Genomic DNA, 26,621 nt, shown 5'->3' with positions numbered 1-26,621 from the left:
GTACTTGGTATTTCCAGTCTTTCCTTATGTCGTGTTTATAATGGCAATGATGTGGGCAGAAGCAAATTGTCATGGGGAGACTGGCAGAGCTGTGGTCTCCGTATTTCGAGTATGGGAAGGTGAATGCTTCGGTTGGTAGGGGCTCCCACTCCATACCTACCCCCACGCCTATCCAGAGGAAGGAACATTTTTCTGCGGGGGTGGCATTCATGTTGGAAGGGGATGGGTGATGATGTTATTTTTGTTCCCCACAAATGTGGATGTTTAAAATAGCGCTTTATTCAATCGGCATAAGTGACACATAGACTATGTATAGTGGTGAAATTAGGCCTGGCAGGTGATGAGGGCCAGATCTCACCAAAACCAAGAGTCGTGGTTCTCCACTGATAGCACCCAAGGATCTGTTCTGAGGGTGGCCAGCAGAGAACCTCCATCATTGGGGTGCCTGGCAAATTCCCTTGCACAACTACTGAATTATCTGAAATGGATGTAACTCAGAGCCAGTGAACTAGGACTTTGGCTTCATGTCCGTGGGGCATGCCAGCGGGTCACATTTCCTCTCTGAACCTCCCTCCAAGCCACACTGTACTCATGAAGGGTAAGTGTATTCGTTGTTCTTTTGTGCCTTTTGACTCCACGCCCTGCAGGTCTGGAATTCAGCCAGCGAAAACGAATCATGAGGCTGCAGCCCAGGCTATATTTAATGGAAGGTTTATTGTCTTGCCACGGTTTTAGAAGTTTAAGGAATTTTTTTTTTGAGATCTATTGGCTACTGTAGGGATTTGAAGTAGTGTTCATTTTTGACCCCATGTGCTCCTTTTTAGTGACTATATGTCAAAGTATATTTAAAGTGTTATGTCTTAAGTCTTTGAAAATTGCCCTTTTAATACTTCATGTCAACACGGTAAGGATTCTAGAAGGGTTTCGATTTTGAAACAAACAGATTATGTTTTATAGAGTGTAACTTTGGAGAAAGAGGGATGGAATATTTTATTCCTATGAAAAGTTTTATTACCAGAACTCATCTGATTTGAGATGAAAGAAAAAGAAAATGCATAGATTTTGAGGCAAGCAGAAAGCCTACCATATGTCTAGAAGAGTTTGAAATCTTTCTGGATCGTCCTGAATTTGTTTGGAATGCAACGCAGAATTTGGATTTTATGTAAGAACAAGGGGAAGAACCCATTTAATCAGACTGGGGAGTGAAAGATGGCAGTGGGTAAAGAATCCTTTCATGCCTGCTAGACATCTCTGTACTAGATTACATAGAGCATGTGGCTGGTTCCAGTGAGAACCCACATGGCCCCCTCCACCCTCAACCTTCTCTTGTCATCTCAGCGCCTCTTCTCTCTGCCCTCAAGTGTGGTTTCGGTATGACTAGGGAATAGACACTAAAAATATTTCTGGAATGACGTGACCCACTCTCGCCCCATCCAGGAAAGGGACAAGGCTTCACAAGAAACAGCACATGCTTTCCTTTCATTTCTGGAAGTCCCTGGGTCGACCTACAGATGCTGCTCCTTCCGTGGCCGATGGCATTCAGACTCGTGGCCGCAGGCGGTGGCAGGCAAACAACTGGACAGAACAGCTCAGCCACGGGAAGGTGGCCACAGTCTCGGCCGGAGCAGCAGCCCTCGGGCCCCAGACCACCCCTGCCACCCCTGCCGGGAGCCTTCCCTCCTCCCTCGGGCTTGTCCCGGCCCCGCCACAGGGGCTGAAGAACCGGGAGGGGGTGGCAGCAACCGCAGTGGTGCCTCCAGCCTTGGGCTCGGGCCAGGCACGTGGGGCCCTGCTTAGGGCCACTCTGCAGCCCCTCCAGGGCCAGGGAGGGAGCCGGGCCAGCCGCGGCACCGCTCACCACTGTCTCCTCCTGTCGCTGCAACTTGGGCTCGGGCTCAGGATGGAAGCCGCCCCCCGGGAGCTGAGTCTGCAGGCCAGACTGCGGGAGGTGGGCGACCCGGGGAGCGGAGCTCAAGATAACCAGGAGCTGAAGCGGCAGCTGCGGCGGCTGCCGGGGCCACCGGCCTCCTCCCAGCGAGAGGCGAAATATGTGGAGATGTGTGCTTCGGCTGCAGCCCCGGGGGAGAGTCCCCGCACCAGGAGACTCGCCCCGCAGCACCGCCCGGGGGAGCAGAGGGCCCCCAGGAGTCCCAAGGAGGAAGCCCAAGAGAAGCCCAGAGGTCAAGAGAGCGAGGCTCCGACCGCCCGGAAGAATCTTGCTGCCTCGGAACTCTCCAGATCCCAGCTCTCCCGCACTGATGAGGGCAGCAACTTCTCATCTTCCTCCTCCTCGACCTCCTCCCCAGTGGACAAAGCAGAAGAAGGTGGCCTTTCCAAGATGGATGATACCACCACATCAGCAGGGGCTCTGGCCACCTCGTCTTCGTCTTTAGGCTTTGAGAGTGACAGTGGCCAGAGTGCAGTGAGCTGCCAGCCCAAGGGGGGAGAAGGAGGAGGGGGGGTTGGGGGAAGAGCAGGAGGAGGAGGGGCAGGAGGAGGGGAAGGAGGAGGAGGGGGAGATGGAACTGAGTGCAGGGACATTATTGCCAAGTCTCTGTGCAGCAGGGACCCCCCCAAAAATGAGGAGGCTCACTACATCACCACCCACGAGATCCAGCTGAGTGAGGTGGAGCAGGACATGGATTTTGATGTGGGACTGGCCTCCCGCTGGGATTTCGAGGACAACAACGTGATCTACTCATTCGTGGACTACGCTTCCTTTGGTGGCAGCGACGAGACCCCGGGGGACGTCACCACCCCGACCGAAGAGGACGACGACAACAGCTGCTACCTCAGCACCACTCCCAGCACCCACGCCACCCAGACTCCAAGCCCCACCAGCAGTGACCCGGCGCGCCCTGGCGCAGACAGCGGGGGTCGCCACACCAGCAGCACGGAAGTGGGCAGCGGCCCCTCTGACAGTGACCCCACTCCCCCACCCACTGGGCCTGGCACTGCCACCCTGAGTGAGCCCTTGCCCGAGCCCCCGGACGCAGCTTCAGGGGCAGCAGCCGATGCGGCCAGCAGCTGTGGGAGTGCAGCAAGCCAGATCCTCCTATCAATCAAACCGACTTCCCGGGCTATAAATGAGCCTAGCAACGTGCGTGAAAAGCAAAACATTATTTATGCTGCCAAGCATGAAGGCGACATGAGCCTCCGCGTCTCTACAGCTGCTGAACACAATTCAAGTTCACTGAAGCAAGACCCGGCTGCAGCCGTGGCTCAGGACCATGCAAAGAAATTCATTGCTGTCCCTGCTCGCCTGCAAACCCGGTGCGGGGCCATCCGGGCGAAGGAGCTGGCGGACTACTCCAGCGGAGCCTCCAGTGCCGTGAGTGAACTGGACGATGCGGACAAGGAGGTGCGCAACCTCACCTCCCGGGCCTTCCGGAGCCTGGCCTACCCCTACTTCGAGGCCCTGAACATCAGCTCCCGGGAGTCCTCCACACTCTCCGAAGTCGGCTTTGGGCGGTGGTCGACCTTCCTGGATTTAAAATGTGGAGGTGTTGGAGCCAGGGTGGAGCAGAGCCTCCTCAGGAGCAGTGCGGCCTCTGTGGCCGCAGGTCTGAGGAAGGGCCGTGGGGCCAGGACGACCGCAGACCAGCTCTACATCCAGGCCAAGAAGTCCCAGACCAAAGCCTTGGAGTTCGTGGTCAGCAAAGTCGAGGGGGAAATCAAACACGTGGAGACACCTCTGTGTTTCCAGAAGCAGGTCCAGACGGACTCCCGCGTGGTCACCCTTCTCGAGCCCCTGAATTTTCGCAGCGAGAGCAAAGCCAGCTCAGCCACTGGGCCCTGCAGAACCACCAAAGGCTCCAGCAAGGGCCCCGGGTCGGTGTACACGGACGACGGCTCGGAGGCCTCTGAGAGCAGCAAGCCTGCCTCCCGCGCCGACGGCCCCCAGAAGAAGTCCAAGTTTGCTTCCAGTCTGCTCAAAAATGTCATCTCCAAGAAGATGCAGCGGGAACATGAGTTCAAAATGGAGAGGGGAGAAGTCACTGACACATCCCACCGTAACCTCTCCAGCACCTCCAAGGAGACAGAGGGTCCCGCCAGGGGGGACAAGCAACGGGAGAGGGGCCTGCAGAGGCAGAGTTCTCGCCACTCCGAGGCCGGCTCTGAGTACACGGTGGTCAGCGTGTCCGATGCAGGTGCGGAGGGCTCGGCGGCCGAGTCCAAATCGCCAATTTTCAAAGCCAGTGCTCCTCGGGAGAGCAATGCAGTCTCCGGCCGAAATTTCGCGGACGGACACACTGAAGAAGTCTGTGAAATTAAAAAGAGCGCATCGGAGACTGTCAAAGGCATCTTCCTGCGGAGTCAGAACAGTGCATTCCGCTCCTGGAAGGAGAAGGAGGCCGAGAAGCGGGAAGAAAAGGCCCCCATTGGGAAGCTGAAGCTTCCCAAAGGGGGCGACTGGAGAGCTGATCTTGGAGAGATCTCTGCCAGCAAGTCCACCATCATGTCGCGCCTCTTTGTCCCCAACATCCAGCAGACGCCCAAGGACAAGCAGCCGGGGAAGCAGGCCACCAAGTACCCTGCCGCCCAAGCCACCTCCACGGCAGTGATCCGGCCCAAGGCTCCCGAAATCAAGATCCGGCTGGGGAGCGTGCAACAGCCAAGCTCGGACTTCAATATTGCCAAATTGCTCACGCCCCAATTGGCCAGCGGCAGCGCCCCTAACCTCTTCAAGACCGTTGAGGACAACGGCAGGGCGCAGCAGAAGCTCTTCCGGGGAGACAACCTGGAAAAAGTGCCCCAGTTCCAGGTGAGAGACGTCAGAGACAAGTCCAAGGCCCAAGGCCCCCTCCACCAGGTGAGAGATGTCAGGAAACTAATCAAAGGGTCAGGGGACAGCAGTGACAAGGGCAGTGTTACCCCAGAGCAGGGGCTGACCGGGCCCAAGCCCAGGCAGCTGGCTGCTGCAGGGGGCGGATCCAGATCCCTTTCCCCCATAGTGATTACATGCCAGGCGGTGGTGAACCCAAGGGAAGGTAGCATGGACCGGGAGCCGAGGGAGAACGTAGGCAAAGGCGGCGGCGGCCGGTTCTTGAATTCGTCCTCTCCAGATGGGACCGTCTTGGTTCATAGGGCATCTGGCAGGCTGCCCGTGGCCACCATTGCCCCCAATAAGCCCGAGCAGGGCTCTTACCTGCCTGTGCTCAAGATCGTCTCTAAGGCTTCTGCTCAGAAGACCCCAGAGAAGGCCAAGGAGGAGGAGGTCAAGGAGGAAGGGAAAGCCCCAAAGCCCTCTCGGAATGCCCTGGAGAAGCTGACGGCCGCCGTGAGGTCCATGGAGGAGCTGTACAGCTTCAACAGGAAGGAGTGGAAGCGCAAAAGCGACCCTTTGCCCGTGATGATGGACAGCCATGTCCTGTCGCTCATTGCCAGCGAGGAGAGGGAAGGGGCTGCGGGCGCAGAGGGGGATCCAGACAAGCTGGCCAAACGACTGGGTGAGCCGGCGGAGCGGGACACCGGAAACAAAGGCGGCGTGGTGCTGCGTGGGGGCCCTGCGGAGCGTCTGCAGCGGAGAAACTCCAACCCTGGCACTGAGAGTGTCTCTGCCCGGGCAGCCGCCTTCGAGAACCTGGCCAGGGAAAGGCCGCGATCCCTCTACATCCCCCCGGCCCACAAGGATGTGGAGAGAACCCAGGCCCTGCAGCCCCTCCCACCACTCCCCAGCAACCGAAACGTGTTCACGGTGAGTGCCAGCAGCACCCAGAAAACTGGGGGTGTCGCTGGCAAGTTCCCCCAAGGGCCTTCTCCAGAGAGTCCTTCAGCAGCAAAGGGCATCAAATCCCAGGGACTCCGGTCCCTCAAGATCTCTCCGGCCGCGCGGGCACCTCCTGATGAGGTGACCAATAGGAAAAATGGCAGCAGTTTGGAAAAGAACCATAGTGACTGTGAGAATTACCTGTCCATCCCCCTCAAAGGAAGCTCTATGGCCGGAGAGCTAACAGGCAGGCCCGGGGCCGGGAGGGAGGGGCCCCCAGCCTCCTCAGCGGCCACTCTCTGCAGCTTGCCCCCCCTGAGCGCCCGCAGCCAGGTCCCCAGTAGTCCCAAAGGCTCTCAGGTCAGTGGAACCAGCCGGCCAGCTTGGCGTACCAAACCCGAGAACCCCAGGGAGACAGTAGCCGCCCCCACAGGGCCACAGAGCCCCGAGCATCTCCCCACTGCCATCTACCACCAGCCGCCGCTGCCCTTCACCCTGCAAGGAGCCCAGCCCCAGGTCCTGTGCTTCTCCCCACCCAGCATGCCTGCCCCAGCACCTGCAGGCCCAGCTTCAGTCCCCGCAGACCCGTTCCAGCAGCCACAGCCCCAGCAGACCCAGCGCAAGATGCTCCTGGATGTGACGACTGGCCAGTACTATCTGGTGGACACACCAGTACAGCCCATGACCCGAAGACTGTTTGACCCTGAGACGGGGCAGTATGTGGATGTGCCCATGACCTCCCAGCAGCAGGCTGTGGCTCCCATGTCCCTCCCTGTGCCTCCCTTGGCCCTGAGTCCCGGGGCCTATGGACCCACCTACATGATCTACCCTGGGTTTCTGCCCACGGTGCTGCCCACCAATGCCCTGCACCCCACGCCAATTGCTCACACTCCAGGGGGTAGCGAGCTCTCCTCCGTGGCAGCAGAGCCCCCCAGCAAAGAGGCAGCTGCCACATTCACTGAGGCCCCGTACTTCATGGCCTCTGGTCAGTCTCCTGCTTCCTCTTCCTCCTCGGCCCCAGCAGCCACATCCCAGCTCATGGGGGCCAAAGGCTTTGCCCAGCTGCACGGCAAGCCTGTCATCAGCATCACTTCGCAACCGCTGGGGCCGAGGATCATTGCCCCCCCTTCCTTTGATGGCACCACCATGAGCTTTGTGGTAGAACACAGATGATGAGCAGTCCCCAGAAAGCAGAACGGAGTAGCTGCTGGTGAGTGAATGTTACTTTGATAATCAGTTTTCAGGGATTAAGAGCAATCCTATTGTTTTGTGTTTGAAGTGGCAGGGGAGGCTGTCTGTCAAAAGGGGCATGTTGGGAGAACAGAACAAAACCCCATCCAAATGATTAAGGAGCTAGTTTTCTTACCAAGTTTCCTCTTCTTCCCACTCCTCAATCCCCGCAGCCAGCCTTTCCCCCATTGACCTTTTCAAACTGCCCGAGTATTTTTCCCACCGGTGAGTAGGAAGGAAGTGAACCTTAGATCTGTCAGGTTAGCCTTTGGTGAAGGTTGGCCGGGGAAAGAAAGGAAAACCTGGTCTGGATTTTGCGGAGTGAGCTTCACTCTATTCCCAGCAGCCCCAGTGACAGAAGGCACGAATATCCTGAGAGATCACAGGGAACACCGTTAATCTAGTTGCTCCTCACAAGGAGGGAAAATCACACTGACGTTTTCTTGTTCGGAGGTTTTCTAAAGTCTGTAGAAAGGCTTCTCTTCCTCCACCACATCTTCTTTCTCTTGACATTTCTTCTACGAAGGGACTGTATATTTTAAGCTCTCATTTTTGTTTCCAGACACTTAGAGTACTCTCTCCTAGGGCGAGTTCAAGGTCTTTAATATATCTCACACACACACACACACACACACACACACACACTTGACCTCCATGAAAAGGGGGAGATCCTCCAGCTGCAGTGGTTCCTTGGATGGGCTGCTGGGTTTGATCCAGTCTGATCAGACTGAATCCACTATGCTGGGCTGCTAATCCCGGTAAGACGCTCCTTTTCATCTCTGCATTCTCTCCCTTCAGAAAATAATCAACCTCCACTTGGCCCCCTTTAAAAGAAATCAGATAAAGTAGATTCCTAACACCCGAATTAATCCACATTCACAGACTGGAATCCTTGCTGTAAATACATCCATGGAACATGACAGGAGAAGTGAATTTGGCTTGTCTGACCCAGGACACTTCAGGTCAAACACATAAGACATGGGCAGCCTTCAGATAGGAGCACAAAGGTGTCAGCAGTGTGGGGACAAATCTGCCCCCTCATTTTCCTGTTCTTTTCAGATGAGGATGTGTTGGCATCATATATGCTTCTAGGACTTTCACTTTTCCGTAAGATCGTACTGAATCAAGAAGGGAGATGGAGTTCCTTTCTGAACTAAAAGGAACAGAAGAATATTGTTTCTTTGTGCAATGAAAGAGCCTTAAATTAAGAAGTGGGATCAGTGAATTAGAGTCACAGCTTGGTCTTCTTACCAGCTGTGTGTTCTTGGGCATGCAAACTCTCTAACACTCGTGACACTCGTGTCAATAATATCTACTCCTCAAAATTTATCTGAATGTCAGATGACATCAGAGTATATTGCAAGGTATAAAACCTTTTCCAAATTCAGGAACTGTTACTATGCATTATGTTTGTTAGACTTCTAGACATTAGGCCACCGTTCAAAAATCCTTGGGTCTTGCTCTAAAAATTCAGATGAGAGCCCAAGCCTCATTTTCCTTGCACTCTAGAAATAGATAATTTGAATTCTTCCTCTCTAAGAGTTTGCAACCTGCGGTGTATGACAATCACAAAGAGGGGGTGTGGGGATTAAAGGTAAACAATGCATCTTTTATTCAATGTAAAAAAACCAATATGCATATGGAAGAGCCTCAGAATTAGACACTTAGTTTTGCAGAGAGAAAAGAGTAGCCTCTGGACAAAAATATTGTAATCATCGGACAGGTGGTATGTTTACCTAAAGCTATTTTGGGGCAGCTAATCCCGGGAGGCCTTTGTGTGAGCCATGGAGGTGCAGAAGCAAGGGGAAGAGAGGACAGGGCACAGGGGAGGGAGCAACCGGGCACACACTTGTATGCTGTCCCGCTAGCCACTGCTTTTGGCTTTTCTCCTGTCTGCTGAGTCTGGAGAGATTAGGCATGGCGTTGTTGCCATCAGACACAAATATAAATCCGGATTTTGAGTGTTCGAGATTTGAACAGTAATTTTTTTAAAGTTTTCCCCTTTGAAAGCACAGTCTTTTATTTTAGTCCGCAGCTCTAAAGATAGAAGTACAAAAGCTGGCTTCTCAATTGAAGAAGACTAGTCAGGAACTAACGATTAGCATTTTATATACAGGCAAAAATCTACTATCCAAACTCAGATAACTAACCAAAATCCTTCAAAACTCACCTTCCTGAGAGTTCTATGCCGCTTTCCAAAGAAAGTCAGATACATAAAAAAAAAGTGTGCCGTTCTTTCTCTTGTGTGCAAAATATTGTAAACATTGTTCAGATATGTAAAAAAAATTACACCGTACACACTCATGATCAACGGATGCTCGTATGGATGGTCAGGGTGAGAAGTCTTGGAAACTGGTTTCTGTTGAAGATTTCCTTTGAAAACCAGACTGACTTCAGAGATCTCCCTTGAGGTAGGGTAGGAGTTTAGGTGCCCCTTTCAACTAAGAAGTCACACCAGTGATTTGATCCAATCACAACATTTCACAGAGAAGAAAACTAGGGCTTAGACTGGAATGGCTTTGCCACAATCCCCAGGGAATGAGATAAGCCAGGACCTGCAGAAGGGGCTCTTGGCTCCCCAGCCACACTGTGCACTCCTTGGTAGGAGGCCTGGAGCAAAGGAAGGATGGCAGAGAGCATAATGAGCTCTGTACTGACAGCCAACACACTGGGGCTCTCCTCTGTGCCTCTCCGCACATTTGTATGAATGAATGTTTGAACGAAATGCGCTCATTCCCTCATTCATCCAAAGAACATGGATTACATGTTTACACTCCACCAGCCACGGTGTACTCTGCAGTGGGGCTGTTAACCCACGGGTGACCCGGTATGGTCCCCAGGCCAAGAGCCCACACGCCAGCAGGAGGACACAGACCCCTACACGCAGAACTGCGAGACCAAGATTCAAGTCCTGTCTTAACCTTTAATATTCCTTCCAGCTCAAATAATAAGTATTTCATCGTCTATTTTTAGCTGCACATTGTAACAGGGAGCTTTGCTTTCTCGTGTATATCTGAGCATAACCAGCTGCCGTGCTCTCTCTCTGATGATTAGGTTATGAATTTCCTTTGGTTCAGCTTTCACAGGTGGGTCTTGCTGCTTCTCGCCTTCCTGTGGTCCAGGTGGTGGCACTCCCCAAACTTTGCCAGGTCACAGCCCAGCTAAGAAGATAATTAGCGATATTATTTGCTTTATCCTTCCTTAGTAACGATGTCACACATTGCGGTCAATGGATAGGGCAGTTCACAGGCGGTGACCCAGCGACTGGTAGTCACAATGGGACCCCGGGCACGACATGCCAGTGTGCCAGGCACACCAGTTTATCGTTTGTTGACTTTTGGGTTGAAAGTCCCTTTTCCGCAGGGTCTTTGATGCCTTTTCTGATGGGATTATTTTTGGTTGAGTTTTTTGTCATTCGACACACGTAGCTGTATTTTTCCTTCCCCAACATGCTTTTTCCGGCCCTCCCACTTCAATTCCGTATTTTTGTTTTAAAACGTTCACTGAGACTTGATCACAAATGCCATTTGCAGGGACATAAAGATAAAATAAATATGTAATAATAACAAAAGAAAACTATTTTTTTTTAATTTTATTTATTTATTTGAGAGAGAGAGCACACTAGCAGGGGGAGGGGCAGAGGGAGAGGGAGGAAGAGGCTCCCCACTGACCCAAGCCAAAGTCAGCCGCCCAACCGACTGAGCCACCCAGGCGCCCCAAAAGAAAACTTTAATGGGCACCACGCCTGCACCATGGCAGGTCACGCGATTGTTTTGTTTCATTGAATGTCTGGTCTTTTTCCCTGTAAGACTTGATCCATTTGTCTTTCCATTTCTGAGTGTGCTTTATGTTGCTCCTACACGTTGGTCTCTCTTTCCTCATCGCTTCCTCCAGGTTCTTTCCACCCCCTCAACGGAGCCCCACCCAGCAGCAGCTGAAGTGGAAAGAGAGTGGGGCTGGGAGCAGGGGCAGCCCTCCGGGGCTCCTCGGATCATCAAACCCTGTCCCTTGCGTTCAAATTGCAGGAAGGGAGGGGGTGGAGGGATAGGGTAACCGGGAGATGGGCATTAGTGACGCCATGAGCACTGGGTATTATAGGCAACTGATGAATCATTGAACACTACATCAAAAAGTAATGATGTACTATATGCTGGCTAATTGAATTTAAATAAAAAAAATAAAACATAAAATAAAATTGCAGGAGGAACTTGGGGCTCAGAGAGGTTAAGTGACGCTTTTTAGGTCACAGTTTTTCCCTGAGGACAGAGTTGGGACTCGAAACCCGAATTATCCTCTGCCAGAGTCTCTTCCCAGCTGGCTTCTTTCCTGCTCTTCATTTCACCTCCTCTTTTTCTCTCTAAGGCCGCTCTGCTTTGGTGGCCCTCCTTCCTGGTTGTCTGTCCCACCCGTTCACTCCCCATCCCTGTCTTCCCTGACCATTGGTTTGAGAATTTAATTTTTACTGTTTTTTTGCTTTTTTGTTTGGTGATTTCATTCTCTTTTACGATCTCTGTTTTCCCATTCGCTTTCGGTTGCTTTAGTGTGAGGCTCCGCCTTGCTTCTTCCCCTCTGCTCGCCTTTACCTGCGTGCGTTTGTTTTCATCACCCACTGGACGGCCCAAGGGACAGGTGCCCCTTGCCTGGCTGCCTCACTGGACTCCCCGTGGCTTCGTGCAGGCCAGGTGGAGGGAAGGGCTGCAGGTGCAAGCGTGACGCTTCCTCTGTAGTGCATTCTAGAATTACATTCCTGAATCAGTTTATTTCTGTTTTTCCCCTCACTTAGCTGTGGCTTTCTCTCTCAGTTATTATCTATAGCTGCTCTTTTATTATCTTCCTAATGTCTTTTTCGCCTTTTCTCCCTTTTTCCTTCCTTGGATTGTAGCTTCCTTCTGGCTTATGCTTTTGTGCCTTTCTCCGCAATTGGATTGCCTTTATATTTTCTTCTCTACTGCCTATAAAATTAATAATAAATGAAAAGTAATAGCTACTGGGTATTAATCATTTATTATATATCAAGACTTAATATCATGCCATTTGATTCTTAAAGTAAAACGTACTATTTCTAATTCCTGCTTGACTGGTGAAAAAATAACTTGTCCCAGCTGAACAGATCAGCGGCAGCCCAGGCCCTTCGAGCTCTGTGGCCCACACCCTCCCGGGTGAACCCTGTATGCCCGCTTCTTTTGCTCTCTGGCCTCCAGGCCTCAGTTTCTTGTGGCGAACCGTCCCTCTTCCCTTCCCTGGGAAAAGGGGGAAGAGAATCAGGTAACAAATTGACTCCGAATCTGGCAAGGTCTAGCAGAATCAGGTAACAAATTGACCCCAAATCTGGCAAGGTCTAGCAGATACTGAGTCTCCATGTTAGCCGTCCTTAGGTATTCGAACATCTTATGCCTCAAAGAGAATTCAAGGCAGGTTCAGAACTTCTAGAGGTGGCTGTGACTCCCAGTGGGCGGGGATAGGGAGGTGGTTGTGGGACGTGGGGAGGAGTGGGTAGGGGGTGTCCCCGTGAGTAGCATGGGTTCATGCATTATAGTTGAAGGAGAACTGTGGGGCTTTGACTAAAGGCCAAGTGTAGGCCCCTTGATGTCAGGCAGCTCTGGCTCAAATTCTAGTGCTCGTATTACTTCGGACAAGTGACTTTTCCTTTCTGGGCCTTGGTCTCTTCAACTGTAAAAGGAAAATACCTTGCAGGAGTGTTGTGAAGATTGAGTTCTAACGCTATTACAAAGGACATAGCAAACAGCTATGAACCTCCTAAATGCCTCAGAACCCCGTCATCCTTGAGGGGCCCTCACCAGAGCAGCAAATTGGCCCTTATCCAGGCAGATTTCCAGGGTACCCAGCATTAGGGGCCTGCATCCAGGATTGCTTTATATTTCCCCCAACTGAAGGCAGTGCCCACAGCCCTGCAGTCCCCTTTGAGCTGGCTTATCTCTTGGGGCAGGCCAGTTGGCTGTGGGTCAGGGTACCTTAGGACCAAGGCCTTCCAGAATGTTATACAACTCTGGATATCGCTTGTCAGCTGCATGTAGAGATTTTCCTCTCTGTCTGGGCACAGGTCTGTGAGGAGCAAGGGAAAATCTAACCCAGCATCCCTGCCGAACTCTGTCATGTGTTCTGGTCCTATAATCATGGGAAGTCATCGAGGCCAAATGCCTGGTGACACAGTGTCATCACCCCTCTCATCTTTACTGACTTCTTCATGATCCTCTGAGAGGTTAAACTGGTGGGTTTTGTTATTTTATCCTTAATAGGTGTTGGAGCAACTTTATTATTTTCAAAATTTCAAGGAAAATTCCTGGGAAGTTAATGTAAGCAGAACCAGTGTCTTGTGAATGAATAGAAAGGCAATATCTGGGCTGTGGATCCCAAAAAATGACCCCAGTAGATTGTATAAATAGATATCTCCTTCCTTTCTCAGACTGTTCTCACCATCCCGTAGTTCGCCTCCCACCCCCACTCCACCACTGTCCGCAAGCCCCCTCCCCTCCCCTGCCCCTACGACCACCCTGTGTCCTTCTCACTCTTCCCAGGGAATCTTCACAAAATCTTGCCTCATGAGGGACTCAGCCTGACTTGTTGTCAGATCCTTGGGTCCTTGAATCTGAAATTCTTCTTCTTAGTCTTCTATTTTCTTCTCCTCCCCTTGTAATTATAGTTTCTTTTCCTGTTGCTGCTTTATATGTCCTAAGGTTCAAAAATTTAAATTTAGCAAATGAGAAGTCTCCAAGCCTACCACAGCCCATTTCATCTTGAAGGTCATTCCTCAATATAAAATACAGAAGAATAAGATAAACAAACATGAGATCATAAATATTCTTTTTTTTTTAAGATTTTATTTATTTATTTGAGAGAGAGAGCACCTGCCCGAAAGACATCATGGTGGGGAGGGGCAGAGGGAGAGGGAGAAGCACGGTCCCCGCTGAGCAGGGAGCCCCACACGGGGCTCGGGACTCAATCCCACCACCCCGGGATCACGACCTGAGCCGAAGGCAGACATTTAACCAACTGAGCCACCCAGGTGTCCCAATAATCATAATTATTCTTATAGACTTTTTTTCTTACGTATTTAACACAGGTCAATTTTTAGATGACAGGATTAAAAAATCCCTAGCCGAGCTACTCTGACTGTATATAATTGATTAGATGGCTTTTATTTGATACTTCTCAGAGGTTATTTTTCACACGATAGAGTCTTCTTAATCCCCAACAAATATTACCTGTAGGACAGCCTATTTCTGTCTTCATAATATTGTATTCAAATATCAACTCTCAAATGTTAAAAAAAAATGGTTTTTTTAGGCAAAGTGTTAGTAGATATACTATATATAGAGAGAGATCGACAGAAAGGGCTCATTTTCAGTAGGATTTTGAACTTGTCAATGTGTAGAATGGATTTAACTAAGTTACAGGCTCTAAACGGTGTATCTCAGTTTAATCAAAATGCACTGTATGAAATTCTACGTAATTTAAGCAGTGATCGTTCACTTATAAGAATTCTCAGTGTAGAATTTACTCCCTTAACTATATTACTAACTAATGGTAAATTTCAAATATTTCTCTTTAGCTTAAATATCATTTCTGCATGATGTTTTAGGAACATATCTATTACACTGTTTTATCTCTGCTAAGGATGATTTCAGTGAAACTAAACATTTAACTCTAAAATCATTTCAAACAGTTGATTGGATTTAATTCAAGTTTCAAAGAGAGGTTCCACTCTGGGCACTTTCTTGAAGTCAGTATAATGTCTAAGTAAGGTCAGAAACACATTGCCAAACATATTTAGTAATGTTGAAATTAGCCAAATAGTTAAATAAAATATATCTTGACATTTTTCTTGCTTCTTGAAAAGTGAGATTTACTTTTAGAACTGATGATCTTCTCTTTGACTATGTTTATTTATAGGAGCAAGACAGAAGATGGACGATTCTGTAATCGGAAGGTTGCGTTGTAACAGCACTAAGAATTCAGCTGAAAAACTTCCTCTACATGTGTTATTCTTAGTTTTTGCTTCTTATAAACCAAGTGTGTAAGTTTCTATATTTTCCTGAACAACCCTGTTAAGACAGTTTGTGTTATTTTAGTGTTACTAAGCTGAGTGAATGATTGCAAAATGATTTCTTTTTATACTTCAATAGCAGAAGATAAGCTTTCGCTTCATCTTTCCCTCCCGTACTTGTGACTAGGCATAACCATCCCTTCAGTGTTCTCATAGTTCAATCAAAACATACGACACAATGAGATTGGTTCTGTTGTAAAGCACGCCGGCAGATCAATAATTTGGATCACAGATCTGCTTAGAGGTTCTCAGATTAGATGGCAGAGTTGGATCACATGTTCCATTTTAAATACAATGGGTCTGCATTTTGAATCATATACCAGTCAAGCCTAGTCATTCCCTTGGTTATGTTCTACAGGTTCTTTTTATTGGGTTTAGCATGATTTCAAATGTGATTGTGAAAACTAGTGGTTTTAACTCTTGCGCTTTGTTTTCATTTTCCCATTTGTACAACACCATGACGCTATCTGCTGCCTTAAAATAGAATGGTTTGAAGTCCTGAAGAGCCAGTGATTGTGTTTAAAATTAAGTTCTTAGTCTCAGAAATGTATAAAATTTTTCCTCTAGGAATCCAACCTTTGTTATGAGTGGATAGCCTTGTTTTGGTCCTCTTCAGTGATTCCCTCCCTTCGTAGTTGCATGCTCCTCTCTCACGGATTGCTTGGAGTCTGAGGAGTGGCCTGTTTGGGGGCGGTAGAAGGGAATGTAAACTGATTCAGTGGTTCTGATTCTCTCCAGCCCCAGCCACACCGAGAGCAAGGACCTAGGATTGCATCATTTGCTCCTTATGGGCTTACGAGATGTCGAGAATCCAAATCACAGAACCTTTCAGCGACTTTTTGTACTGCCTCAGTTGTAACTCAATTCTGAAGGTTATTTTAGTGAGTGTTCATGGTGAGTCTTGAAGACTTGATTGAACAGATAAATATTTAGATTGTCATCATTAATAAGTATGTCAACATATATTCAACAAAGGACACATTGGAATATTTCTTACTTTTAAAGAGAGAGAATAACTTGAAGGTTCTCCCAGACTTTCTTTAAGGAATCTTATCTATTTATTTATTCGAAGACAAGGCATCCTGGTAAATTTCTTTTAGACCCTTGTTTTGATTTTAATGATCATCAGTCTTTGGTTTCTGCTTGGAATGTTTTCTCGAAGCCACAGCATTTTATGCTATTCACGCCTGAAGATGGGAGTAAAAACCCGGGACTGATTTTTGTATGATTTACATAATCCCATTACTTTGTAGTTAGGCTTCCCATATCAGACTCCTTTAGGAAAAATAACTCGATTTCACCTTTAGGGCCTTTCTTAAAGGGATTTTGCTCTAAAAAGAAATACTATTGGGTAGAAGAAAAGGGTTGAGGCAGAAATAGTCAGCTCTGGTCACAATTCAGTCAATGCACTGATGAGCGATGAAATGAAGCACAAAATATAAAACAGCCTCTGCGCATAGACGAGATGCCCTTGTCCCGTATTGAGGAAAGCCTTCGTCCTTGGCCATGGAGGTCTTCCCACCCAGGTACAGCAGCAGCTTCGCCCCAGAACGGACTTAATCTTTCACCACTGGAGGGCTCTTACAGCATCAGCCGTTCCTCATTTTCTGCAGAGATTGGCTGGGTTTAAGGTCACTTAATATTAAATGAAGGAGGTACAATCAATTTCAAAGATCTCCAACCTGCAATACTCAAAGCAGCACCATGAACTCTCAAGTGTTTGAACACATCTGGCCAAACAGATCTAGGATTTGGGTGGAGATAGTACCAGAGTTGACAAGACTGTTTTAAAACCATGCGTGGCTTTTACAAAAAAGGCTAATCGTGATCATATTGAGTGATGATCATCAGTGATCATATTGAGTAGTCAGCTGCTTGCCAGGTCTTCAAAAAGAGAGACATTTCCTTCCCTGGCCAATGCGGTAGAGTTCTCACCTACCAAGGGCCTGGGGACCCCATAAGCTATTTATCATTATTTATCACCAGCAGATCTGAGCCTTAAATTCTCACATTGAGGTAAACTAGTACAGAAACTAGGAAAGAAAAGAGAACTTTTCACTTGTCAGCTCTATCAGGCCACATCCTCTTAGAAGCTGTCAAGGACGTAGTAAATGTCCAAGTGGTTAAAACTGTAACTTTAAAAATAATATTCTATGAATGCCACATTGTTTATTGATAATTTTATGGTTCCCTATTTCATCAAACCACAAAAACCAAACCAATGCTGCTGGCCATTTATTACCTCAAGTGATCGGGAGGAACATTTTTAAAGACACCCGGTAAATCTAAATCCTTATTTTCAGTGTTTTATTATTTCTTGAGGTTGCCTTGCTATTTGAATAAAGTGGTTGTGCCCTTCCTGTTCCAACCAAAGTTAAGTGGAATAAAATAAGAGGCTATGAAGCCTTCTTATCCATAAAACTATTACCCTGACACTGTCCCTTTAGCTGCTGCACTACCCTTTTATGTTTTATGTACACAAAACCACTGATAAAGCATGTGGCATTTCCGAAATAGTGCTTCAAACTGGAGTCGAACTAGAATTGTAGAGTCTGGTTTTTGCCATTTCCTCTCAAGGTTAACGTGTGGGACTCAGTTTTCCAGAAGAACCAAGGGGCATTGTAGAAACCTTGACCCATTTCCTCTTTCTCCCTGTTGGTTAAATGGTCAGGTTGAAATAGGCTCCATTTGAGTTGTTTCTGGAAAACTGAAACCATCTGTAACCAGTATGAAAACTTTAATCCAGTAGAATATATTTTCTTAAGAGCACTCACTGAAATTGCCCTCAGGATTAAATGAAGCCCAAATATGCAGTTCGTGACTTAATATATAGGCTCTCTGGATGTCTGTATACGTCTTTATATGTTTGCATGTATGTGGCTCTCTATGTACCACTGAGTGAATAAGCTAAACCAAATTACACTTTGACAGCTTTATGACAAATCTCAAATGTTAGCACACATTTCAAATCCATCCCTATAACACTAGGAACTATCTAGTGATACAAATTTCTTAATTTCAGATTTGACTTTATCATTCTTGCCTCTTAAAGAGATTTCATGCATTTTAATTATTTTCATACTTCATAGAAATGAAAGTCTGTGTTTGCTACAAATTGAATGCTCATGCTACCTGAAATAATACTTTGGACTGCAGGACAGTATTGATTCTTAAGTAGATTGACTATAATCTCATGATAAGTATATATATATGTGCACGAGAAAACACATTCAGTAATAGTCTCTGTGTTTAAAAACTATCATGGTATACATTTTCCTACGTGGTGCTTGAGGAGTTTCATTCTACAGTTTACAAGGTGTAGGTTTGCACCCCAAATTCTCAGGGTATACTATTTTACCCAAATACTTGAAAGAAGAAGGTGCCCTGTATTTTATCCGTACTGTTGAGGGGAAAAATTATGTGTAGGCTTGTTTTAGAAAGCTATTTATAAAAATCAAATTCGTACACTTCGTTAGGCTTTTTCATCATTTCTAAGAAGATATACAGATAGCTATGATTTATATTTTCAAGAGACTGTTTCTATATTCTTACCTAACTTCTGGGTCCTAAGTAGAGACCTCACAGGTGCATAAAATCATTAATAAAGCATGTAGCATTTGCTAAATTGTACCTTGAGCTTGAATCTAATCAGAATTGCAGCCTCTGGTTCTCTGGAAAGAAAGCACATCCATCTGTGGCACGTGTGACTACAAGGCCCAGAGGAAGATTCTGCAAATTGGACTCATTTGTATGCCCCGTGTCTCAGAAGAGAACTGAGCGTTCCCAGCAGTGTTTGTAAGCTGTTAACATTCTCGTTTCGTGTTGCAACTAGAGCGTATTATTAGATTTATTCCTATTTAATTCAAAATGGTGCAGAACAACACACACACACACACACACACACACACACCATATCTAATTTGATTTCTTTTTTTAAGTTCACAATTGCTTTTTACAAGCTAGTGTTAATGGCAGAGTCCTTGCCGGGGCTCCCTGGAATTACCTATCCTACCTGGAGCTGTGTTCTAGCAGGTGGTCCTTTCTTTTTCTTCCTCTTTGAGGATGTAGGTTTCTATATTTACATGTAAGTCATATTATTGTAGAGTAAAGACAGTGGTGGTGGAAAAGAATGTGAAGACTGTGGAAGTTATGTCCCAAGCAGAGGAGAGGAAATCGGGTGGTAAATGGAGAAAGACATTGGGTAATGCCGAATTGTAGCCCTGCCTATGAAAAAAGCCAGAGGTAAATGGAAAGAATGTGAACATTAAAACTGCTCTCAAGACAGTAGTCTTGGTGGAAAAGTTCCTACCTAAGGTCTGATTCAATTATAAGACACAGCGAGCTTGGTCAATGGGACTGTGAAATCAGCCCAGCAGCTGTGAGAATTACATTCTCGGTATGTTGCAGACGGAGAAAACTACTTAGACAAGGACTCTGTGAGACTGGCCTACTTACCTTTAACTGCGGCATTCGTAAGTGATTGTGCAATCTTGTGTAATAGTCTTTTATTTTGACTCTTTTGAAAAACAAAATGTTTTGTTGTTGTTGTTTTTCCAGTAAAAGTAACTTTGAAGAAAACATGCACTGTTTGTCTCTGTTTTGACTCAAAAAGCAAGCTGTGGACATTTTGACTTTCTTCTGTATTCTAATTTAAATCCTTCACTTAACTAAGATTCTCTGTTGTAATGGTTCACATCCAGGTTGTACTGGTTTTCCATTGCTGCGGTAACCACAAGCTTCGTGGCTTCAGACAAGACCAAGTTGTTATCTTACAGTTGGTTGATCAGAAGTCTGGCATGGGTCTTTCCCTGTACCAGAGTATTTCACCTGACCGACCAACTGCAGGAATCTAACTGCTTGCATCATTAAGCAGCATTGTGAGGAGCACCTACCAAGGTGTGTGATGCTCCAGTGACACCAGAGACCAACCTAGACAAGTGTCCCTGAGGGCCCACATGGAGGCCCAGGAAACTAATTGTGTTTATCCCCTCAAAGCACAAATATTACAGGCACGCATTTTGGAGACCCAGTGCATGGTGAGAATCAATGCTGTAACGTGTCCCATAAGTCAACCGCTAGTCAACTGAAGCCACTATAAACCTTAAGATCAAAGCCCCCCAAAGATTTGAGCCCACGTTCCACAAAGAGAGACATCCAGGATCCCTCGCTTATGTCCAGGGGATGGGGGTTATGGGGTGAGAAAGAGGGGAGGACAGTTATAAACCTTGTTTTCCTGAGTCACCTCTGGTTTCCAGCTCTTGTTTCCAGTGAATTCTCAAATTGCATTCTCCATTTTGCTTCAAGTGTTCACTACGTTACTCTGCACTGCATTGCCCCGCAGACTTTAAGGCCACATACTCATCAAATCCTGAGTATTCCAGACTCGAAACTAGATGTACAGCAGGATTTGGGGGAAGGTTTAGGGTGCGTGGGACAGAGATTAACAGGTGCATCATCACATGGCAGCCAGCTGCCTTAGCAAACACCTTAAACCTGAGCCATGGATATCCCTGTTCTAGATCATCTCTTTCATCTCTGGGCTAGATAATTCCACAGACTGTTGAGTTCATTTCTGCTTCAGCCACTCTCCCTATTGCTACAGCCCTCTCCCTCCCTTCATCCTCTGCTTCCTCTGCTCCTTAGCTTGCTGCCTTAGAACTGTCCAATATCCTCTTATTTCTTACACAGAGCCATTTAGCCACCTACCGGAGCCCCGCTAATGCAGACCCACTACAATATGTGCAGAAGACCTCATCCTCATAACCAAGTAGGCCCATTGTTCCAGTTGTATATTGCTGAGTAACAACCCACCCCCAAACAGTGGCTTAAAAACCATAACAAACATTTGTTTAGCTCATGAACCTGTAATTTGGGCAGGGCTTAGCATAGAAGGTCTGGGTCTGCCTTACCCAGCAGCTCGACTAGGGATCGGAGAATCTACTTCCCAGATGGCTTATGCACATGACCGGAAGGCTGATGCTATCAGCTGGGCGTTCAGCTGGGGCCTCAGTTCCTCTTTAGAGTGCCCTCTCCATGGGCTGCTTGGGCTTCCTCAAAACATGGTGGCTGAGTTCCAACAGTGAGTAGCTCAACAGACAGTGGCAGATGATGCCAGTTCTCAAGGCCTAAATTTATATAGTGATGTGGCATCACTTTCTCCATACTCTATTTGACAGGCAAACACAGAATCCAGATTCAATGGGCTGGAACACAGATCCCACCTTTCTTGACAGGAAGAGTGTCAAATACTTTGGGGGCATGTTTTAAGACCAGCATCCTCATTAAGATGTGTTTTTAAACAGATACTTTCTTTTAAAGGAATTCTAAAGTTGGTTCTCAGGTTAATATAGGCTCAAAGATTTTAGAAAAAATCTAGAGTGAGAGTAGCCTGTACAAGGTTTAGTAGGCATGCTTTGTTGTGTGTGTTGAGTATATGTCGGAGCCTCATAGGGCAGAAATCACTGTTGCATTTCTAGTGTGGAGGGAATCGGAGTCCTTTAGGAATGAATGAATGCCCACTGTATGCCAGGTGCTATGATTCATAAAGAGGTTAGGATTTCAGGAAGCCTTTAAATATGGGGAGAATGCCTGACATGCTGATGAAGCTATCTAGTCTAAGCCTTGTCAAAGGCATGGAGAATGAAAGAGGAAACTGGCTAACAGCCACAAAGAAGAGATCCATGCCAATGACCCAGCATGGGGCGGGCAGGGAGCAGAGGCCTAGGTGTGAAGAGAGTCAGGAAAACCAGAGCAATAGCAGGAGACCAAAAGCATAGTTGCCCAGAGGGCAGGGAGCGACGGAAGGGATAGTACACCTATACTAAAGGGGATAGGGAGAAGCAGCCTGGCCAAAGCCCTTCGATAGGAAGCTTATCCGACAGAAGTGGTGAGAAAAGGTAGTCATCAAAGACATAGCCAAAACTAATATTTCTTTCTGCCCCTTGAAGTTACAACCTTGATCAACAGATTGTCCCTTGAGTGTAGTCTCCTCTGAACGCTTATGTACTTCAGTACTACCAGATACAGAATAAGAACAGGTTTTATTATATACGTATGTATATGCATGCACAAACCCACACTAGAAATATAGTATTGCAGAATAACATTATTGGATTATACATATAATTATAATGTGAGAATTATAAAGAGAATCTACGTATTACCTCTAGCCTGAGGTTAGCATTCAAGAAATATTAACTACTACAATATGCATCTCCATTGCAGCATTTCTGCTTCTGAAAAATTCAAATTCACTGCTATACAGGTTGCTTAAAAATACTCAAACCATTTATTGGGACATGTTTTATTTATAAAAATAAATCATGTGCTTTGAAGGAAATTTAGAAAATGTTAGAATATTCTAGAAACTGACTAGTTGGGAAAATTTGTAATCACCCAGAGGTACCCACTACACAAATTGCCCTCTAGAAATAAATACTTGTAAGTATACTTGATACTTTACATGCTATTTTGTAGTCTTCTTTTTTGTTTCATGAAATTATAAGCCTACCTCCTTATCTTCCTATATTCTTAGAGGACTAATGTTTAACAGCTCTATCTTACTTCCTCATATGGCTGCATCATAATATGTTTAATCAAGCTCATATTTTTCAGTACTTAGCTTTTAGTTTTGGGCTATGAAAATGATATGTCAATGAACATCGTTGAACACAAATTTTCCCAAGCATCTCTGATTATTTCCTTGAGATAAAGTCCAAGCCCTCTAAATGGAATTACTAAATAAAAGGCCATGAATATTGTTAAAACTTGTGACACATGGGATTTGGGGATAGTTTCCTACCTCCTATATCCCAACTCTGCCACCCCCAAACATGTACACATGCCATCTAGAAACTTCATATTTTAGTATTTGTTTACAATTATCCTAAAGATGGAGGGGTGAGAGGCTCCTAATGATTTGCTGAAATACATTTTCACTGTAGAAACTACAAACTCTTACACACACACACATATACACACAGTTTACAAACATTAGGAGAGATCAGTGTTTACTTGATTTTAAGTCTCTTCCACTTTCTCTCGAGCAGGATCTCAAAGGGTAGTACCCATACCAACAGCGTGGGCTTCAGCTGGCAGACTTCACCTGTTTTCAACGCAAATCCTCTGCCTACCTCAGGCCAGGTATATCTGAAATCGGCAGGGGCAGGCAGCATCTGTGTTTTAACAAGCCCTCCAGGTGATTCTCATGCACACAATTTTGGGAACGACTTCTTTGGACTCCAGTTCACTGACAAGCACAGGCTGACCACTTGGAAGGAAGCAAGAAGGTTAATGCTGCTGAGTAGAGAGCTCTGCTCTTGAGTCGTGAAGTTAGCATGCCAGCCCCCAGTAAAATATTCCCTTTGAGATCCTCATTTTCCTCAGTGATTTTTTTTTTTTCTAACAGAGCCAATGGACATCTGCTTCAGAGTTTTTGTGAACATTTCAAAAAGATAGTGCTTAAGAAATATTGCTTTCCTTCTTTTTCGGCAAAGTTAATCCAGCCTTTATTTTTTGCTCCTTTGTTTTTTGTTTTTGTTGTTGTTGTTGTTGTTTTTGAGGGGCGTATAAGAGCACTGGGCCATGAAAGGGGAGTAAATTGATTTGTTCCAGAGGATCTGACTAAAATCTATCTATGTCAAATGGCTCTTTGGCCATCCTGAAAGCAGTCTGAACATCCTGAAAGTTACAAATGCACTGACATCCATAGGGAACAATTCAGTAGTTACCGAACATCTCACACTGTGTGAAGGATACTAAGGACTATATACATAGTCCTGAGCTTGAGAAGCTCACACTTTATTTGGGAAAATAAGATATTTACATAATGGAAGTAATTTCTTAATAACATGAGACAATGGAGAAGGGCAGTCACTCAAGTTGGTACGGTTAATTCCCAAGTGGGTGGTATTGGTAATAAGCATACCTGGGAAGCAGGTGTCTCAGCAGCTGGCCGCCTCCATGTGCAGGAAATGTGGTGGGAGCTGGGCTTGCTAAGATTCTTTTGGGCAGAGGCAGAGGGGAAAATGAGAACAGAGGAACTGAAATAGTTGAATGTTGGTGTGTTCAGAGTGTGCCCAGTACAGGAACAGAAGGGGTATTGTTCATGAAGAGTAGTGCATATGAGGCTGCAATGAAATGTTGACCTGAGTGTGGAGGGGGAATGGATTTCCAGGCTTAGGGACTCAGACTAGACCCCGGGTAGGAAGTAGAGTAGAGTAGATACACACTTGAACTCTAGAGGAAGACTCCTGGGTTAAATCCTGGCTCTGCTCTTTACCAGCTGTGAGGTCTTAGACAAGTCACTGAATCTCTCTGTGCTCCCTGCACAAAGAGTGTATAATAATAGTTCCCACCTTATAGGGTTGTTATAAGAATGAAATGATCGGGGCACCTGGGTGGCTCAGTCGTTAAGCGTCTGCCTTCGGCTCAGGTCATGATCCCAGGGTCCTGGGATCGAGTCCCACATCGGGCTCCCTGTTCGGCGGGAAGCCTGCTTCTCCCTCTCCCACTCCCCCTGCTTGTGTTCCTGCTCTCGCTCTCTCTCTCTCTGTCAAATAAATAAATAAAATCTTTAAAAAAAAAAAAATGAAATGATCGGATACCTATGAGTACCTAGAACTGTCCATGGCACCTAACAAGTGCACCTAATCTAAAATGTTTGATAAGTCATAAAAAGAGAGGGAGACTTTGGTGAGGCATTAATAATTTGAATTTTTAGAAATTGTCTACTCATCCAATAAATGTTTTGTATTCATGTCCCCCTCGGATTTCATTAAAGGGCTAACGTCTTCTGAGAAATATATTAGAACATCATTGCTAGGCATCTCTTCATATCTCAATAATTTGAAAGATTCATCTCACACATCTTACTCCATGACTGTGGTTACATGGTTAATCTTCAGGCAAGCTGAGTGGGAGAAGTATAAAAAACAGTGGGGCTAGGTACCCCAAAATAGAATGGTGACTCACTTCCACTAACAAAAGGAATTGGATAATTTATTCTTTCAAGATTTCATTTAAATTCTAGTTAGTTAACATACAGTGTAATATTAGTTTCAGGTATACAATAAAATGATTCAGCACTTCCACACATCACCCAGTGCTCATCAAAGCAAATGCCCTCCTTAATTCCCATCACCTATTTCCCCCATCCCCACCCACCTCCTTTCTGGTAAACGTCAATTTGTTCTCCATAGTTAAGAGTGTTTCTTAGTTTGGCTCTCTCTTTTTCTTCCCCCTTTGCTTGTTTGTTTTGTTTCTTAAATTCCACATATGAATGAAATCATATGGTATATTTCTTTCTCTGACTGACTTATTTCGCTTAGCAGAACACTCTCTAGCACATCCATGTCATTGCAAATGGCAAGATTTCGTTCTTTTTTATGGCTGAGTAATATTCCTGTGTGTGTGTGTGTGTGTGTGTGTGTGTATGTGTACCACTTCTTCTTTATCCATTCACCAATCAATGGACACTTGGGCTATTTCCATAATTTGGCTATTGTAGATAATGTTGCTATAAACATCAGGGTGCATGTATCCCTTTGAATTGGTATTTTTGTATCCTTTGGGTAAATACCTAGTAGTGTGATTGCTGGGTGGTAGGGTAGTTCTGTTTTTAACTTTTTTTAAGAAACTTGACACTGTTCTCCAGAGTGGCTGCACCAGTTTCCATTCCCACCAACAGTGCAAGAGAGTTCCCCATTCTCCACATCCTTGCCAACACCTGTTGTTTCTTGTGTTGTTGATTTTATCCATTTTGACAGGTGTGAGGTAATATATCATTGTAGTTTTGATTTGCATTTCCCTGATGATAAGTGATGTTGAGCATCTTTTCATGTGTCTGTTAGCCATCTGTATGTCCTCTTTGGAAAAATGTCTATACATGTGTTTTGCCCATTTTTAATTGTATTATTCATTTTTGGGGTGTTAGACTTAATTAATTGTTTATATATTTTGGATACTAACCCTTTATCAGATAGGTCATTTGCAAATATCTTCTCCTATTCCATAGGTTGCCTTTTACTTTTGTTGATTGTTTCCTTCACTGTCCAGAAGATTTTTATTTTGAGGTAGTCCTAATATTTATTTTTGCTTTTTTTTTGTTTCCTTTGCCTCAGGAGACATATCTAGAAAGAAGTTGCTATGGCTGATGTCAAAGAAATTACTGTTCGGAATCAGGTAATTTAAATCTAGAACCTATCTGGAGAGAACACATCCAAACTATTTTTATTGAAGTATAGTTAATGTACAGTGTCATAATAGTTTCAGATGTACAATATAGTGATTCAACAATTCTATACATCACTCAGTGCTCAGCACAACAAGTGTACTCTTAATCCCCTTCATCTATTTCACCCATCCCCTTACCCATCACCCCTCTGGTAACGGCCAGTTTGTTCTCTATATTTAAAATCTGTTTTTTTGCTTGTCTCTTTCTCCTTTGTTCATTTGTTTTGTTTCTTAAATTTCACATATGGGTGAAATCACATGGTATTTGTCTTTCTCTGACTTATTTCACTTAGCATTATACTCTCTTGGTCCCCTCATGTTGTTGCAAATGGCAAGATTCTTTTTTATGGCCAAGTAATACTCCATTTTATATATATATATATA

The 26,621-nt window shown here is 45.9% G+C and overlaps 1 protein-coding gene across 2 annotated transcripts; it reads left to right on the top strand.

The window, feature by feature from the left end:
* The first annotated feature begins 352 nt into the window (after positions 1-352).
* On the top strand, positions 353-19,573 carry CUNH4orf54 (chromosome unknown C4orf54 homolog). 2 transcript variants are annotated; one of them, XR_004298890.1, is made up of 4 exons: positions 353-598; positions 1,438-6,920; positions 14,852-14,975; positions 15,744-19,573. XR_004298890.1 is itself a non-coding variant. In XM_032400890.1 (3 exons), exons 1-2 carry the CDS (start codon positions 525-527, stop codon positions 6,881-6,883), a joined length of 5,520 nt encoding a protein of 1,839 aa, XP_032256781.1. In that variant the 5' UTR covers positions 353-524; the 3' UTR covers positions 6,884-6,920; positions 14,852-19,573. The 2 variants fall into 2 exon arrangements, 1 of the variants encoding a protein (XP_032256781.1); XM_032400890.1 differs by having other exon boundaries at positions 14,852-19,573.
* Positions 19,574-26,621: the final 7,048 nt, after the last annotated feature.

The sequence above is a fragment of the Phoca vitulina genome, unplaced genomic scaffold (assembly GCF_004348235.1).
Source record: "Phoca vitulina isolate PV1807 unplaced genomic scaffold, GSC_HSeal_1.0 scaffold3, whole genome shotgun sequence".
NCBI classification, from domain to species: Eukaryota; Metazoa; Chordata; class Mammalia; order Carnivora; family Phocidae; genus Phoca; species Phoca vitulina.
The sequence above is the reverse complement of the archived record's forward strand: the minus strand, read 5'-3'. Positions and strand labels throughout refer to the sequence as shown.